The 18,348-nt window shown below is 37.8% G+C and overlaps 2 protein-coding genes across 2 annotated transcripts; both read right to left on the bottom strand.

Moving 5' to 3' along the window:
• Positions 1-2,370: 2,370 nt before the first annotated feature.
• Positions 2,371-2,805, bottom strand: LOC147791205 (S-protein homolog 1-like). Its single transcript, XM_087126978.1, has one exon. The coding sequence runs from the start codon at positions 2,803-2,805 to the stop codon at positions 2,371-2,373; it is 435 nt and encodes a 144-aa protein (XP_086983104.1).
• Positions 2,806-4,839: 2,034 nt separating this feature from the next.
• Positions 4,840-5,289, bottom strand: LOC147791204 (S-protein homolog 1-like). The gene is made up of 2 exons (XM_087126977.1): positions 5,068-5,289; positions 4,840-4,977 (listed from the first exon to the last, which is right to left on the bottom strand). Exons 1-2 carry the CDS (start codon positions 5,287-5,289, stop codon positions 4,840-4,842), a joined length of 360 nt encoding a protein of 119 aa, XP_086983103.1.
• Positions 5,290-18,348: the final 13,059 nt, after the last annotated feature.

The raw sequence follows: 18,348 nt of genomic DNA, 5'->3' as shown, positions 1-18,348 counted from the left end.
CCCTCTGCTAGCTCATATCGGACTAAACCATAGAATAGTGTGACGAGTGAGTTCGAAGTGTTCGAATTCAAATTAGGGAACATGCGCTACATATATACGATATATTTAACTGCATTTTTGTTTTATTTACGAATTAAACAAAAGGAGAGAATCTGAGATATTTAAATAACATTTAAATATTTTAATCAATTATGTGTCGGAATTGATTGGGATTGGCATTTGAATTAATATTAAATATTAATTAAATAGTTTAATTAATCATTTAATGTTAGTTTAATTTGAAATTCATTATTCAAATTAAATGTTGAATTAAAATGAAGAAAGTCAAAATGTTGACTTCATTTAATGGAAAAATCCATGTTAGTGGAATTTTGAGGTGTCAAAATTTGGTTTAACCAAACTGGCATGTTTGCCAAATAAACCCCACAAGTTTGAGTGGAAATTTGAGTGTCAAAATTTGGTTAACTCAAACATGCATGCTTGCCACATAATCCCAAACATTTGAGTGAAATTTTAAGTGTCAAAATTTGGTGATCTCAAATTTGCATGAACATGCAAACATGACTCTTTAAATAGAGTGATCATGGTACATGGAAGGTCTTCTTCTTCTTGGTGAAAAACCATGAGAAAAGCCTCTCACAAACACTCTCTTCATATATACAAAATCCCTCCCAAGTTTAGTCACTCACTGGATTCCACAATCCCGTTCTAAGGTCGAAGGATAGTGGAGAAGACACTAGTTGTTGTTCGAAACCGGTTCGTGAGGAAAAAGAAGTTTGAACTACAAAAGGTTAGCATTCAAACTCATTAAGTTTTAATACTTATGAATATGCTAGTTATTTACTATAATTGATGTTCTAAAAGTGCCTAAGATCCAAATTGCTTCCGCTTGTGTTATATTAACACCATCCATGTTATGTATATGTTATGATACGTGAATGATATGATAACTCTTACATCATCATGTGTTCAATGATATGTGTGAGATAGGATACGAGAAGGATGCGATAAACGTAATGGAACGATATGACTAAGATATGATTGACATAATCAATGATATGTGTGAGATAGGATACGAGAAGGATGCGATAAACGTAATGGAACGATATGACTAAGATATGCTTGACATAGCATATGGTTAGGTTATGTATAGAAAAGGATATGATTATGATAGAATGATAGAACGATATGGTTAGGATACGTTCCTATAACGGTATGACTCGGATTCGTAAATAAAACGAGATGGTTAGGATGCGTTCCTATAACGGTAAGACTAGCATACATTCATGAAACGACGTGAACTAAGATATGCATATGGAAATGATATGACTAGCATAAAATACAATCTCGATGTATGCATGAAAGTATGATAAATGATATGAGAAATGATATGAAAAACGATATGATATGTTCGCTAGAGGGATTGTATTAAACAATAATAAAAATGAAAAAAATGTTGTGACCAAAGTTTATGCAAATACATATATATAAATATATATTTTTATACTTCTATGTTTGAATTCCTACTTATCATACCGTGATGGAAAGTATGGGGACCTGATGCATAATTGTGTGTTCATGTGTATCGAGATATTGCCCCATTATGATGAGCACGGACGCGTACTTAAGACTGATTGTGATCATCTTGTTCGCCATAATGCTACGACAATCATTATTCCCTACGGGTGTCCAGCAACAACTCTCAGCAAGTGCTAGCCAGACCAGTAGGCCTAGGGAGCGTGCGAGCCTGCCTAGTGGGCCAACATTCGTAGGTGTGGGCCATGTGTAGAGAAGTATTACACATCTAATTTAGCCCGAACTAGAAAGCCTTCAAGAGAATGAAATGAACTCTTGTACAGTTGATGACTACATTTCATGTGACTTCATTTCATAACGCCAATAGTCGGGCCACTTATTGAGTACAGGGGTTCCTACACACGGCCCACACGTCACATTAAAGACCATGGAACTTATGTTACGATAAGTTGCATTTTATTTATTTTGTAGTCCTTAAGTTAGATTAGGACATTGTTTTATTTTATTTTTTGTTTTATATAAATTTCACGTTGTTTAGATTTTATTGTTCTAAACTCTCTCTCAGATTGGTCCATAAAAATCATCATTTTTTTTAGTTTTAATATAAAAACTATATTACAATTTTGAAAACTTGTATTCATATACAAATTTATTTTGTTTTTCTTCATAATTTAAAATTTTGGAGAACAACAATACACTTCGTTACGAAATAAATTTCATACAAAAAAAAAAAAAAAACAACAACATTTTTGTGTTATTCCATTATTTTTCATTGGTTCCGGAAGGATAATTTCACCAAAAGGAGATAATAAAGCTTCTCTAACTTTTATAGTTCTACTTGTGAATCAATTCATCAACATTAGCAAGAAAGTTTCTCAAGTAAATTCCATCATCTTTAGCCGTCCAAAGACAAGTTCCTACAGTTCCACGTTTGCACCTATCACGGAGCCATAAGTGCTGTGTTTCAGGCCAAAAGCTTTCAAAAGAGACATATGCTTGTGGCGTCTCCAATTTGCACCAATAGAGGGTTGATCCCCAAAAGCTAACCTTGAAGTTCCACTGGTAATCATCTCCATGATTAAGCAAACGATGATACCCCAAGTCATCGTCTTTAGACTGACAATGCACAAGCAACCCAAGTTTGCTTAGCCCGTTAACCACATGAATGTAATATCTAGAAGGTCCTGGTGGTGGTAACGCGACCCTTGGAACCTGAGCCCCAACTAAAGCCACCGTGAAAAGAAAGAAAACGACAATATTCTTTATCATTTCCTAATCAACCTTTAGCTTAACTACCAATTTGTGTTGGACATGTGAATAAATATACGTACTTATAGTACATGCAAGAAACTATGTAAATGCATGCTATGGTTGCAAAAAACTCAATCATTTAACTAATTTCCATTATGCAACACAATTTAAGGTTAATTTTGGGATAATTTGAGAGATTTATTAGATTTTCAATAACAAAATTCCTTGAATAGATAATAGTTATTAGCCCAAGAATAATAAATATTTCATTGATTTTTAAAACACTCTCATAAAATGGACAACAAAATATGAATACTTCCCGGTAGAAAATATAAAATAGAGAAAGCAATTCATAGATTACATATGGTATAGCACCCAAGTCCAACAAGGTATTAAATTCCCGATTTATTTCTTTAAGTTGAACTTTCAAACTTTTTACGAGGACCTTAGAAATTTTAGGGTGAGGTAGAACAGATAAGTTCAAAAAATTCTAGAACTATAGTTTCAAACAGGAATTGCGCAAGACTTCTTTCGCAAGAATTACTCTCTTTTGAGTAATATATCTAGAAATCCCCACGGATTCCTTATTAACACCGTTTCGAACACAACGAGTACATTCCAAAATAACTGTTACTCGGGCATCTTTACCCTTGGCCATGAACCTCCCTTGTATTTTTGATTCACGCAACTCTTCTATTTTCCGATCCAAAATGAAGAAAAAAAGAGAAGTTGGTAACTCGAAATCAAATTATAAAAGATTTCGTTGCCTGTTGGGAGAACCGTTATGGGGTTTTGATTTCATCATGTCACACCCTGAATCTCTAGGATGTTGGGTTTTATGCCCTAAAACGTATAGTTTGTAAACAAAAACATATTCTATTTTCAATAAAGTTATTATTGTTGTTTATCAAGTGAAGATTGTTATTGAATAAAGTGAACTTTACGACCACTAATCTAAATCCAATAAACTAAGAACACTCTGGCTATAGTATGATTACTTGAACTATATGTAGTGAATAAAATTCATGGGACCTCGTGCATGTATGTATGTCATGTGTATCGGGATACTTCCCCGTTATGTTAAGTTAGTACGGATGCATACCTTCGATATATATGTTCGACATGTTATCATGAAGACCTTTTCTTTTATGAGGGTCCAGTCACGTGTATTGTGTTGTGCCCGACAGAGTCTGGCCTAAGGGGCACGTATACCAATCCGTCTGAAGGGTCCATGTATGCGTTCGTGGGCCGTGTGTAGAAAAGTACCATGCATCCAACTCTGCCAAGAATTGAAAAAAGCCTAAGGTCATGCTAGGGTTTAAACGATAGGCCACAGTCATATATTGTGTGTGATTGCATTACTAACCGAATAATATAACTTTACACGATATAAGGTGTTTGCCTCACTAGTTGTGTTCGTATATCCCAACACCATTTTCGCATTTATAAAGAAATTTAAGAGGACCCTCTTGTAATTAAATATTATTTTGTATTTAATTTTGGTGTTGTTTATCTTCCTTTAAATTTATATTTTATCGAATTTTCATGTTTTATTTTATGTTACTTTTCATTTTTTTTGTTTGCTTTTTCATATTTTTAGTTTTGGTCCGAGATCCAAATTCTTGAAAATCGGACATCAAGAAAGATTGTGGAACTATAATGTAATATGTGAAACTTTTAATAAGATATATGGAAATTCAAGGATTCTGCCTACCATCCTATTCTAAGATCGATGTGAAGATGGCAGAAACATGAGCTTTTAATACCTATTTTAGATTTTATTGTTCTAAACTCTCTCTCAGATTGGTCCGTAAAAGTCATCCTTTTTTTTAGTTTTAATATAAAAACTATATTACAATTTTGAAAGCTTGTATTCATATACAAATTTATTTTGTTTTTCTTCATAATTTAAAATTTTGGAGAACAACAATACACTTCGTTACTTAATAAATTTCATACAAAAAAAAAAAAAAACAACATTTTTGTGTTATTCCATTATTTTTCATTGGTTCCGGAAGGATAATTCCACCAAAAGGAGATAATAAAGCTTCTCTAACTTTTATAGTTCCACTTGTGAATCAATTCATCAACATTAGCAAGAAAGTTTCTCAAGTAAATTCCATCATCTTTAGCCGTCCAAAGACAAGTTCCTACAGTTCCACGTTTGCACCTATCACGGAGCCATAAGTGCTACGTTTCAGGCCAAAAGCTTTCAAAAGAGACATATGCTTGTGGCGTCTCCAATTTGCACCAATAGAGGGTTGATCCCCAAAAGCTAACCTTGAAGTTCCACTGGTAATCATCTCCATGATTAAGCAAACGATGATACCCCAAGTCATCGTCTTTAGACTGACAATGCACAAGCAACCCAAGTTTGCTTAGCCCGTTAACCACATGAATGTAATATCTAGAAGGTCCTGGTGGTGGTAACGCGACCCTTGGAACCTGAGCCCCAACTAAAGCCACCGTGAAAAGAAAGAAAACGACAATATTCTTTATCATTTCCTAATCAACCTTTAGCTTAACTACCAATTTGTGTTGGACATGTGAATAAATATATGTACTTATAGTACATGCAAGAAACTATGTAAATGCATGCTATGGTTGCAAAAAACTCAATCATTTAACTAATTTCCGTTATGCAACACAATTTAAGGTTAATTTTGGGATAATTTGAGAGATTTATTAGATTTTCAATAACAAAATTCCTTGAATAGATAATAGTTATTAGCCCAAGAATAATAAATATTTCATTGATTTTTAAAACACTCTCATAAAATGGACAACAAAATATGAATACTTCCCGGTAGAAAATATAAAATAGGGAAAGCAATTCATAGATTACATATGGTATAGCACCCAAGTCCAACAAGGCATTAAATTCCCGATTTATTTTTTTAAGTTGAACTTTCAAACTTTTTACGAGGACCATAGAAATTTTAGGGTGAGGTAGAACAGATAAGTTAAAAAAATTCTAGAACTATAGTTTCAAACAGGAATTGCGCAAGACTTCTTTCGCAAGAATTACTCAATGCCTGTTGGGAGAACCGTTATGGGGTTTTGATTTCATCATGTCACACCCTGAATCTCTAGGATGTTGGGTTTTATGCCCTAAAACATATAGTTTGTAAACAAAATCATATTCTATTTTCAATAAAGTTATTATTGTTGTTTATCAAGTAAAGATTGTTATTGAATAAAGTGAACTTTACGATCACTAATCTAAATCCAATAAACTAAGAACACTCTGGCTATAGTATGATTACTTGAACTATATGTAGTGAATAAAAATCATGGGACCTCGTGCATGTATGTATGTCATGTGTATCGGGATACTTCCCCGTCAAGATCTCTTATACTCCAACATCGTGAAGAGTTTAACTATCTCCATGTCGGTCTTGTCCAAGTCGCGGTAAAACCATTGTTCCGACTTGGATTAGATATCCCAGTCCTTATCTCCTTACGAGATAAGAGACATGAAGATTTCAAAACAGAAGATCATTAATTTCTGCTTTGCAGAACGTTAGTAATTCTTTATTCATTTGAATAGGTCGGGCTTTTGTAGGAATATTTTTCTCCTCGAAAGCTTTGATATAAGGAAGATCAACAATATGTTGTTTCCTATTCCAAAAGGCATTTGGGATATTTGAACAAACTTCTTTTTCTAATTGAGTTTGTAAAGTTTTGATTTTAAACTGGACAGTTTTGTTTTGAATTTGTTCATCTATTCTTTTGAATGAAATTTCTTATTTCAAAAAAGAAATTTGTTTTTCTTTATAATTTAATACATTTATTGATTGAATAATTGTATTCTTTTGAAGGTTATTTATTTCGCTAATCCTTATGGGGGAAAGAAAGTTAAATTTTATCTTCTTTCCTAAGGCTTTTGATTCTAACCCTTTTTCAGTTATTCTAAAAGGATATAATTGAGTAATGAAAGGAGTACCTAGGATTAGTTCTTTTACTAGAAGGAAGGAATTTACGAAGCAAATTCCATCATTGCAAACATGAACTTTTGATAGTTTGTAATTAATTTTGAGTTTGTTGTTGTTAGCACCTCTAAGGCCCTCAGTAGTTTTTTCAAAATACTTTGTAGGTATTAAGCCTTCTTGAATGCAATTTTGATCGGCTCCAGTATCTATGAGAGCCTTTAGTGTGATTTTGAAATCATAAATTTTTAAGGTAACAAGAGCGTACCATTTTTGAAATTGAGAAGTGGTGATGGCTCCAACGAAGGAACTTTGAAAATCTTCTTCATCCAGGTTCGGTTGCGCCGTTTCCTTTTGTGCTGGCAGCCTTTCCTGAAGATTGAGAATTTCGTGACGAAGCGTATAAGATTCTGACCTGGTTTCAGATCTTAGCGCCTGTACCTCTTGTTTGAGATTATTAATCTCTCTTTGTAAATCTTGAGTAGTGAGTTCCCTTGGTTTTTCAAATCTTTGGAGAATAGATTGGAGTCTGTAGGGATTTCTTTCTTCCCTTTCAGTTGGCCTAGAGATTGTCTTGGTATCCCTAAGTCGTTGAGCAATCTTCTGTTGAATTTCTGGGTCTTGAACTTTTTCTACTACTTCGAGTAGAATTTCTTGATCCTTGGTAAGGACATTTATGCATCCTTTGCACGTCCTTTTTCCTTCTTGTTCTGATTCGTATTCTGTGCTAGAATATGAATCAGATTCTTCTTGGAGTTCGAGGATTTCTCCCTCGCTTGATTGCTCTGAGTCAGTTAGGGTCAGTCGTAATAGCTGATTTTTCAGCTCTTGATCTATATCCAACTCATTGATCTTTCCTTTGATTGGACACTTGTTAGCATAGTGTCCTTCTTCATGACATTTGAAGCAAGTTTGCTTTTTCTTTCCTCTATGGGTTTTTGTAGGAATATACTTCCTTCTTGAGTATGTTGGCTTCTGAGACTGCACGGGTTTACTCCGATATGTTTCTCTAGGCCTGTATGAATGATAAGGTTTTGGATGCGTCTTAACCTTCTTCCGTCTGGAGGTTGAGGGAGCTTCTATTCCCTTGCATCCATATTGATCGCAAAATCTACCAAGCTCTTTTCTGTTTGATATCGAAGAATTGAGCTTGTTTTGAATCTTTGACTCATTACAAAGTCTGAGTCCTTCTTCTATGATGAAGGATGCTATGGATCCGTATGACAAAGTTTGCCATGGAATTGTTCCATTGTACTTTGTCTTAAGACCATCTTAGGACATTTCAGATTCATGAGTATCTCAGCGGATCTCTCCTGGTATTTTAGAGGGTCGCCGACGAAGAATTCTATGAGGGTATATATGAGGGTGTTGACAGCATCCTCTACCCTTTCATGTTGTACCTCGGTCCTAGTTGATGGACCTTCTTCTTTGATAATTTGAGTAGTTGGTCTAATGACATAGTGGTTTAATATCTGTTGGCGGGTTGTTTCGTCGAGATATTTGTCCCACCAATCCTTGAGTTGCCCGGTAAATCCGGTTACCAAAACTTGAGCTATCTGATGGTCGGATTTATGGCCTTGTAATTTATACGTGCCTGCGGCCATCATCATTTCATTTACAACATTCATTATCAGATAGTCAGACAATCAATCGATATTCCATTCATAGATTGCTAAACCATCGTAATGAGCTTGAGTTTGTAGTGTCTTTTCTTCGAACTGGATATCCGGAAAAGACGGTTGAGGATACCAGTTTTTCTGATTACTGGCATTATTTTGACTTCTTCTAGAGATCCTTTCAATTCGATTGTAGAAAGGTTCTTCTCTCTCGTTTGCAATCTCGTCTTCGAATTCTTGGTTCTCGTCGTCATTGTTAACGACATTGACAGATGAATCTTGAGGCGTCATGGCGGGATTTAATATCCTGTCTAACTTTTCCTCTATCTTGGCCATTGCAGCCTCTTCTTTTGAAATCCTTTTTGTAAATATTTCGAGATTTGCCGGTCTGAGTATTGGTATTGACTCATCAACCTTTGGTACAGAGCTGCTTGCCTGTTCTTGCTGAGTACCTGATTTCTTTGAGATTTTTCCCTCGATACTTTCAAGTTGAGTAGTGATCGTGGATAAAATCTTATTTGAATAACTGTTTTGATGCTGGATATTCTTGATATCCTTTAGGGTCGGATTACCCTTTTCTAGTCCTTCCGGAATATGTTTGAAAGGGCTAGCTTTGACCTTTTCTCCGTAGTAGTTGTCGAATTCGACTTCTTCTAACGGAGGATGTTTCGAATATACCTCGCCTCTTTTGGTAGTCTTCCAACTCCTCTGGGTCAAGGTGCATACCTGCAGAATATTTTCTTCAAACCATTCGAAGAATGGTATATTTTCTTTGATGGCTTCCATATGAGAATACCACTGAGCTCTTAATTCATTTCGCTCAGCCTCTTTGTAGGTTTGGAAGAAGGCATTTCTTTTTGAAGAGTTGGTAGTTGACATAAAATCTGCTTTCAAAAATTCTTTGTCTATCTGGAAATCAGCTGTAATGACATTTAGCTGGCTTTCGTAGACGGATTGAGTATCCATATCCGTATGGGTTGGAGACCTTGAGCCATCTTCATAGTGGATTGACGCCCTTTTTTGATCATAACTGACCTCTTTTACCTTTAAGGGGTCATACATTGATCTTGATATTCCTGAAGTACTTGGTCTAGAACTCAGGAATTTTTTTACTTTTGACTCTGACGAAGGTTCTTCGCTGAATTTTATTTCAACGCTTCCATCGTCATGTTCGATAATTTGGACTGGGTTTTGAGATTCTTTCCACTTTGGAAGATTTGCATCTTCTATTTTCCAGAGAGTGCTTCTGGTTATTTGATCCCAAGAGAGTGTTTTTGGGACAGTCACTGATGATTTTCCAATATTTGCTTCTATGAGCATAGTCCATCCTTTTGGTGAGGATCTTAATGCTCTTGGAGAAATGTTTGTATTCATGAGCTTATAATAAACCCTGAATATAACGACTGAAGAATGGGTTTCAGCCTTGATGTTTAAATTTTTTGACTGTAAATCTAGCATGAGAGCTGATAATATGTGTGGATCCTGGAGAGACAGAGTAAAGTTTGGATAACAATTGAAATAGACTGGTCCATTCTCTAAATTGGATTGAACCATTCCCAATAAAGAATTTGAGAAATCTTCATGTCTCTTATCTCGTAAGGAGATAAGGACTGGGATATCTAATCCAAGTCTGAACAATGGTTTTACCGCGACTTGGACAAGACCGACATGGAGATAGTTAAACTCTTCACGATGTTGGAGTATAAGAGATCTTGAAAAAAGATTCAGAGATTCCCTATTGCTATGAATTGGGATGTTCCTCTCTGAGAATTTGATGCATGATCTTTGAGTAAAATTGAAGGTTGAAATTTAGTAGATAGTTTTAGGATCTACCTTTGGAATAGTCCAATTTTTGAGTTGATCTTCGATTCTAGGAATCTGGTATTCTTGATTGATAGTATTTGAGATTGTGAGATTTTCTCCCCTTCGATGTTCATTTGAACTTTCTTCTTCATCGGTAGAGCATTTGAGATGGCTTGATTTTCTGAGCTTTCTAAGAAATTCGTTCATAAGATAGATAAGAAAAGAGTAGGATAATTTTTCTCTGAATTGTTCAATTGATATTCAAGAGAGAGCTATCGGCCGATCGATGCCCTCTTTACATTGATGAAGTCCCTTTATAGACTTCGAGTTTGATCGTAAATTTGAAAAACGTCAACTAAGAGATAAGATCGAATCTAAGAGGACAGGACCCCTGCAAGATCTGTTTTCCTATAAGACATAAAGTAAACTAATAATTTAAAAGACTAATAATTTACCGACATTAGTAATTGGCATGTGAGCCTTTACTGTTTGGCTGACAAGTTGTCAATCTTTGTTTTGTCTCTGGTAAAGTTGTCAGGTTGTAGATAAGATTTTCTTCAGAATTTTTCATATGACTAAGCACCCAAGCTTGCCAACGGACTTACTGCGCTTCCCGCGTCTTACCACCTGGAACACAAGGGTTATTCGCTCAGCTATCACATACTCCAAATTCTTCTGAATTTTCATATCTTCCTCCTGGTTTCTGTGATATCGCTCTTAAAGATCGAGTAACTTCTCTTCCCTCATGAATAGAAGGCTCTGATACCATTTACAAATGCTTATTGCCTCCCATTTTAGGGGTAAGACTGGGCGAATAGCTGGGGACATAGGGTGTAAGAAGGAATTCACTCCTACCCACTTTTAGGGATAGAAGAGAGGTAGTTCCTTTAAGTACTGACTCCAGTTGTTGAACAAAGGGCCCCCACCCTCTCATTGGCCTGAGAGTGATTCGGTTCACTGGTTGGACCACAAACCAATTGTTCATTAGAGGATCAGTGAGACATAAGGAACAAGAAGTAACTTCAAGGGTAAAACGGTAAATTGACCCAGCTCTAGTAACGAACAACCTGTGAAGGATCGACTTACCAATCATGGTTATATCAAATGGACAGAAATATATCTATAGTGAGGGGAGTGCAACTACTAGGCTATAATGGAGTGTCCTAGTAGTTAACGAATGTTGGTTAACAAGGTTAAGAAGTTTAACTGGTTAATCTTGGATCGTTGTAGCCCATGATCTATAGGTCCATTAGGTCCCTCTGCTAGCTCATATCGGACTAAACCATAGAATAGTGTGACAAGTGAGTTCGAAGTGTTCGAATTCGAATTAGGGAATATGCGCTACATATATACGATATATTTAACTGCATTTTTGTTTTATTTACAAATTAAACAAAAAGAGAGAATTTGAGATATTTAAATAAGATTTAAATATTTTATTCAAATATGTGTTGATTGGGATTGACATTTGAATTAATATTAAATATTAATTAAATAGTTTAATTAATCATTTAATATTACTTTAATTTGAAATTAATTGTTGAATTAAAATGAAGAAAGTAAAAATGTTGACTTCATTTAATGGAAAATCATGTTAGTGGTATTTTGAGGTGTCAAAATTTGGTTTAACCAAACTTGCATGCTTGCGAAATAAACCCCACATATTTGAGTGGAATTTGAGTGTCAAAATTTGGTTAACTCAAACTTGCATGAACATGCAAACATGACTCTATAAATTGAGTGATCATGGTACATGGAATGTCTTACTTTGGGAAAAACCGTGAGGAAAACCTCTCACAAACACTCTCTTCATATTTACTAAATCCCTCCCAAGTTTAGTCACTCACCGGATTCCACAATCTCGTTCTAAGGCCGGAGGATAGTGGAGAAGACACTAGTGGTGGTTCGAAACCGGTTCATGAAAAAAAAAAAGAAGGAAATTTGAGCGACAGAAGGTTAGTATTCAAACTCATTGAGTTTTTATGCTTTTGAACATGCCAGCTAATTTACTATAATTGATGTACTTAGAGTGCCTAAGATCCAAATTTCTTCCGCATGTGTTATATTAACACCATCATAGGAAAAATTTTGCCAGTCAATGTTTATAAAATAAGAGGGAAATCAAAATGTGTATTAATATATGCCAAATTCATCTAACGAGGGAAGCGGGAATGAGATACATGATTCCCTAGGTCCATAATCCCTCTATTACTTCTAAACTCTAGAGTACCCTCTCGTCACGATCAAGCAATCTACTTGTAGTCTCTCATCACATCCTTAACATAGCAGGGAACCAATTGTTTACTTTTGTCCCGAGTTTCCACACTCTTGATACAAAGGCCTGGGCTGAAAACTTAGCCTTCGCAATGGTACACGGTGGGGAAGAACATGGTGAGTGTTGGTCTGCTTGCATCCATGGGAGTATTAACTGGTGAACCCGTCCCACAGGCCATGAAGTAACCTATGGTGAGGGGGTGCTACCCCTCGGTACATGGCACCTAAACAAGTTACTCACATGATCAACGGCCTCTCATAGGACGGATCTTACGTGCAGGGTAACTACTACCTTGCATCGTGATTAATGTCCTAAAACACGATGTGTCCACAATGCAGTGTAGTCGATCTACCACTGAGTAACAAGCCTTGGACATAGGATTGCCAGGTGTATGGCTAGTGCCGTAAATCCTAGGGGGAGTGTCTTGGAGAATAAATCAATAACAGAATAAATACCTAGAAAGTACCAAGAACAAGAGAAAGATCTAGGTCTAGAACATGGATCAAGACCCTAGTTCTAAGTACAAGAACCAAGAACCAAGAACATGGTACTAAGGCCCTTAAAGGATGACCAAGGTTTTAGAATCCAAGGACCAATGTCCTTAGAATAAATCACGATAAGAACCCCAAGTCAAGAACAAGTGGGCCTAAGTACTTACAATAAGAAACAAGAACAAAACAAGAAAGAGTGTGGTATCCTAGCATATCAACGAATGGATTGAGAGCCTACAAGCAGGCTACATACTAATTCTTTGTACTCATTCCTTATTCTCCATTTTTTTCAGGTAAGGAGCTGGTCGAAGTCGGGAGTGGACTCTTGGGCAGGTGCCATAGAATAAACTCACCCGTCGTCCTCAACTCTTTTGTTTTAAAATGCTTTGAGTTCGTTTCTTATTTTGTGTTTTAAATTTTGTCGTGCTGTAAATTACTTATGTGCGCACACTATTTTGTTATAATATTGTCTCACCCTCTGATCGCCCTTCGAGATTCCATTGGTCTCAGACCTTTAAAGGTGTTCAATCCTAAGTCTCGACCCACCAATCTCCGTGCTTACCCTAGACTTAACTCGATTCTGTTGCTTATTCTTTAAAGGGAGAGATCACACAATAATTCACCAGGAGTCACACATGCTCAATGGGACGATAACATCCATCCAGTAGCCAGATTGCTGATAAATAAACATCTCATCCGCTGTCATAGCATGATTACTTACACCAGTACTAAAGTATATCAAGACAGTATATTGGGTAAGACAAGAAATTTCAACAACTAGCAAGTCTGTTTTCATTCTTAGTAAGTTTGCTAGGTCGTTGTTAATCAAGAATAGCTACCTAGGATTAATTTTACTAGCATGCATTCATAAGCAAGCGAATTGTAAAAGTACTGCTTTGTAGGTTTTCATGTTGTTACTTACAGATTTGTCGTGTGCCTTCTCGAGTAGGATTAGAGGACAAAAAGAAAGTCTATACACGCTCTCACGTGCTTTTCTAGCACCAAAGAAGTTTTCTACGTGCGCATATACAGTCACGGGTCGCGTATCGTTGGTTAGTGAATAGGTCGGGTAGGATTTTGAGCACCCGGATCAAACTCCAGTTCTTTGGTACTGTTTGAGTTCATGGGCTCCAACGATCCGAGATCAACTAGCTAAACTCATTAACCTTTTAACCAACATTCGTTAACTACGAGGACACTCCACTATAGACTAGTAGTTGCACTCCCCTCACTATAGATATATTTCTGTCCATTTGATATAACCATGATTAGTAAGTCGATCCTTCACAGGTTGTTCGTAACTAGAGCTGGGTCAATTTACCGTTTTTACCCCTAAAGTTACTTCTTGTTCCTTAAGTCCCACTGATTCTCTGATGAACAATTGGTTTGTGGTCCAACCACCAAACCGAATCCCTCTTAGGCCAATGAGAGGGTGGGGCCCCTTGTTCATGTAACAACCCTAAATTTCCACATATTTAGAGTCACCACTAACGTCTCATGCTCATCTATAATGCGGAAATATAACTCTTACATGAACATCATTTATAATGTAAACTTTTAAAAACGTTTAAAACAACTCCTTCTCTGGAAAACACAGCCATGGTCTTACCTGTTTAAATACAAAATACTAAAATTTAGAGATAATAAAAACAAATACAAAATAATTTAAAACAATGCAATGCAAAACAACCTATTATAACTCAAAACTAAGAATTTAAATATGAGTCTACCCTATGCACGTGCCATAGTCTCTGCTCGCGATGCCGCCGTCCTCCGTACAAGTGCGCCTTGCCCTTTACCTGAAAAATGATGTGGCACACGGCCTAAGTATTTCAAAGAATACTCAGTAAGTGGCCCCACTATAGGGGCCACACAAATGCAAACACATGCAATCATGATTTAGGGACCTATCTCTAATCCTCTTAGGGGTGGCGTCCAGTCTCGGACGAATTGGATGTGTAGTACTTCCCAACACACGACTCACACGTTCGAGTGTGAATCCCAAGGGCGCTAGCCACCCCCTGGACCCTCTGGTCAAGCTAATATGTAGCGACGTCTGGAGGTCAGTGGAACCCCATAGTGTCATGCGCCTCATGAACATTCTCATCTGTGTGCGTTTGCACCTTTGCGCATTCGCGCTCATCATATGGTGCACGTTCGCACTCATCATCTCTAGGGGAAGTAGCCCTATGCTTATTTACATACAATATGCATGAGGTCCCTCTAAATCCATCATAATGTCTCTTCTGATACAACCCTCTAGTCTCATCCTTTGTTACTCTAGGTAACACATACTCGTGGATATTTATATTAATATCATTTTCACGCTCTTAAGGTTGTGTCCTATGTCGATCTAACGACATGATGCAATATGACACGCATCATCATATAGCATGCTCAATATGGAAAACATCATCATATTAAGGTAAACATCATGCAATCATCATACTCATCATATTGCCACAAAGTGCATCAAACATATCAAGTTCGTCATTCATCAAAATATGTATGTACTGCACACATCATCAAGTATCGTAACCCACACATCATCATAACTCATACATCATCATAACTCATACAATTTTTAGCCTATCCTATAGTAAGGCCACTTACTTGGTTGACCTTGGCCGAAGTACTCCCTAAATAGCTAAATGTAAGCTCCCGTTCCGTGAGAGCTGCTTCCTACGTTGCCGGGGTTTGTTTCCTATCACACCGTTCACCACTTTCCGTTAGTATTTCACAATTAATTTACCTATAATTCAATAAATGTGAAATATGGCGCTAAAACGGCCTCAGATACCTTAATCGAACCCAAAAACAGATTCGGGAGGGTCGAAACAGTGGAAATCGAGCTGAAAATAGGTGAGCCGAGCTGAACAGCCGTTGGGAGCCACCGGAGCGTCACTGGAGGAGCCCAAGCCGTTGCACCGAGCCGAGGCGAGGGACCGCCTGCGCCGCTATGTGACACTTGGCAGCAACAGAGCGAGCTACGTCGTACGGTAGCGTTGCATCGTAGCGCGGGTCGCAGCACGGTTCAAGTAGTGGTCCAGGTCGTGGGCTGCAAAAGCCTACTGGGAGTTTTGCGGTCCTCTTTCTTCCTTTTCCTCTTTATTTGTCATCCTTCTTTCTTTTCTGGGAGTTTTGCGGCCTAAAATTTCCTAAAACCACAGATCAAAGAACGATTAGGAAAACCCAACCTTTTGACCTCGGTTATCGACGACGGCGCTTACGAAAAAGCACAAAACGCACCTTGAGTTATTGTGCTTTCATTAGGGATCCTTCTCGTGGTGGTAACAGGTCGTTTGGTGTCGGTTTGAGGGTGGTTTGAGGGTTCGTCGGAGAAACTGGATACTCGCCGACGTTTATCCGAAATCTCTCTCTCTCGTATTTTATTTCTTTTCTCCCTTTGAAGGTATTCTGATAGGTGCTGGGAAACGTGGGCTGAAGACTGGGCGTGGTGTGGCCGTCGTTTCGCGTGGGGTCTGGGAAACTCGGCGGTCACCAGAAAACTTGCGAGTTTTCTAGCGACTGAGTTTTTTTTTTTTTTTTGTTTTTTTTCTATCCTGGGTCGTTACATTATCTACCCCTAAAAAGAAATTTCGTCCTCGAAAGTCTCAAACTCTTGTACCAACTCGGGGTATTTTTCTCTTATTTAGTCCTCACACTCCCACGTGGCTTCCTTACTGTGGTGATTCCGCCACAGTACCTTAACGAACACAATGCTCCTGTTGCGTAAGGTTTTTACTTCTCTAGCTAAGATTCTTACTCGTTTTTCCTCGTAGCTTAGATCTTCATTGAGTTGGAGTGGTTCGTAGTCTATTATGTGGATAGGGTCCGTAATGTACTTCCTCAGCATCGACACGTGAAATACATCATGTACTCCTGAGAGGGCTGGAGGTAGGGCTAACTTATACACTACTGGACCAACTCGCTCTTGGATCTCGAATGGTCCAATGAATTTAGGACTTAACTTGCCCTTATGTCCGAATCTTAACACACCTTTCATAGTTGCCACCTTGAGGAATACTGGGTCCCCTATCTCAAACTCCAGGCTTTTACGCCTTACATCGGCATAACTTTTCTGTCTACTTTGAGCGGTACGCATCCTCACTTGAATTTTCTGGACAGCCTCATTGGTGAATCGAACAAGCTCGGGTCCTACTAATTCTCTCTCTCCTACTTCGTCCGAACATAGTGGGGACCTACACCGTTTCCCGTACAGGGCCTCAAACGGTGCCATTCCAATAGTTGCTTGGAAACTGTTGTTATACGAGAATTCCATCAGGTGGAGTTTGGAATCCCAACTTCCCTTAAAATCTAGTACACAAGCGCGTAGCATGTCCTCTAGAATTTGGTTTAAACACTCCATTTGTCCATCTATTTGGGGCTGAAAGGCGGTACTATAGTCAAGGCGGGTACCCAGCGCTTTTTGAAGTCCGAGCTAGAACGCTGACGTAAAGCGTGGGTCCCGATCTGACACTATAGATACTTGGACTCCATGTAGTCTTACTATTTCTTTCACATACAGCTATGCCCAATTGTCAACTGTATATGTAGCTTTCCCAGGTAGGAAGTGTGCCGACTTGGTCAACCTATCGACAACTACCCGATCATTGTATAGCCTTTAAGCGTTTTGGGTAATCCTACTATGAAGTCCATTGCTATGTTTTCCCACTTCCACTCTAATATGCTTAGGGGCTGCAACAACCCCGCCGCATTTTATTGAGGATCTTTCACTTGTTGAAAAACTAAACACTTGCTCACAAACTCGGTCACGTCCCTCTTCATGCTCTTCCACCAGAAGTGTTGTTTTAAATCTTGGTACATCTTAGTACCTCCTAGGTGCATGGCAAATGGCGAGTTGTGAGCTTCGTTAGTATTTCTTTCCTAAGCTCCTCTATTGTCAAGACATATAGGCATCCCTGATACAATAGCCCTTCATCTGTGGTCTTCGAGAATCCATTTACTAGACTCTCAGCTAGCTGGCTTAAGACTTTCTTTAGGTTTGGATCCTCTCGTTGGGAGGTAACCATTCTTTGCATAAGTATAGGTTGCACTGTAAGTCGAGCCAGTTGTGCCATGATTTTCTCGGTCGCTACAACTATGTTGGCTCCCATGAATTTTCTTTGTACCCTTACTTCCCTCGTAATGAGGGCCGAAGAGTGGGCCGCATTTCTACTCAAAGCGTCTGCGACCACATTTGCTTTTCTAGGGTGGTACTGGATATCTACATCGTAGTCCTTCACCAATTCTAACCATCTTCTCTGTCTCATATTTGACTCTTTCTGGGTGAAGAAATATTTAAAATCTTGTGGTCGGTTAAACTTTGAATTTTCTCTCCATACAGTTAGTGTCACCAAATTTCAGCGTGAACACTACAGCAGCCAACTCCAGGTCGTGGTTAGGGTAATTATCTTCGTATTCATTTAGTTGACGGGACGCGTATG

This window comes from Cucurbita pepo, chromosome 9 (genome assembly GCF_057944985.1).
Source record: "Cucurbita pepo subsp. pepo isolate OVF chromosome 9, ASM5794498v1, whole genome shotgun sequence".
Classification (NCBI taxonomy): domain Eukaryota; kingdom Viridiplantae; phylum Streptophyta; class Magnoliopsida; order Cucurbitales; family Cucurbitaceae; genus Cucurbita; species Cucurbita pepo.
Note: the sequence above shows the minus strand (reverse complement) of the source record. Positions and strands in the feature narration are given on the sequence as shown.

What these genes read in the sequence shown, in the direction of transcription:
- LOC147791205 (XM_087126978.1), bottom strand. Translation starts at nt 2,805, where the DNA reads ATGATAAAGAATATTGTCGTTTTCTTTCTTTTCACGGTGGCTTTAGTT.
- LOC147791204 (XM_087126977.1), bottom strand. Translation starts at nt 5,289, where the DNA reads ATGATAAAGAATATTGTCGTTTTCTTTCTTTTCACGGTGGCTTTAGTT. An exon ending in ATTACCAGTGGAACTTCAAG is followed by an intron (nt 4,978 to 5,067) that starts GTTAGCTTTTGG and finishes CCTGAAACGTAG; the next exon opens with CACTTATGGCTCCGTGATAG.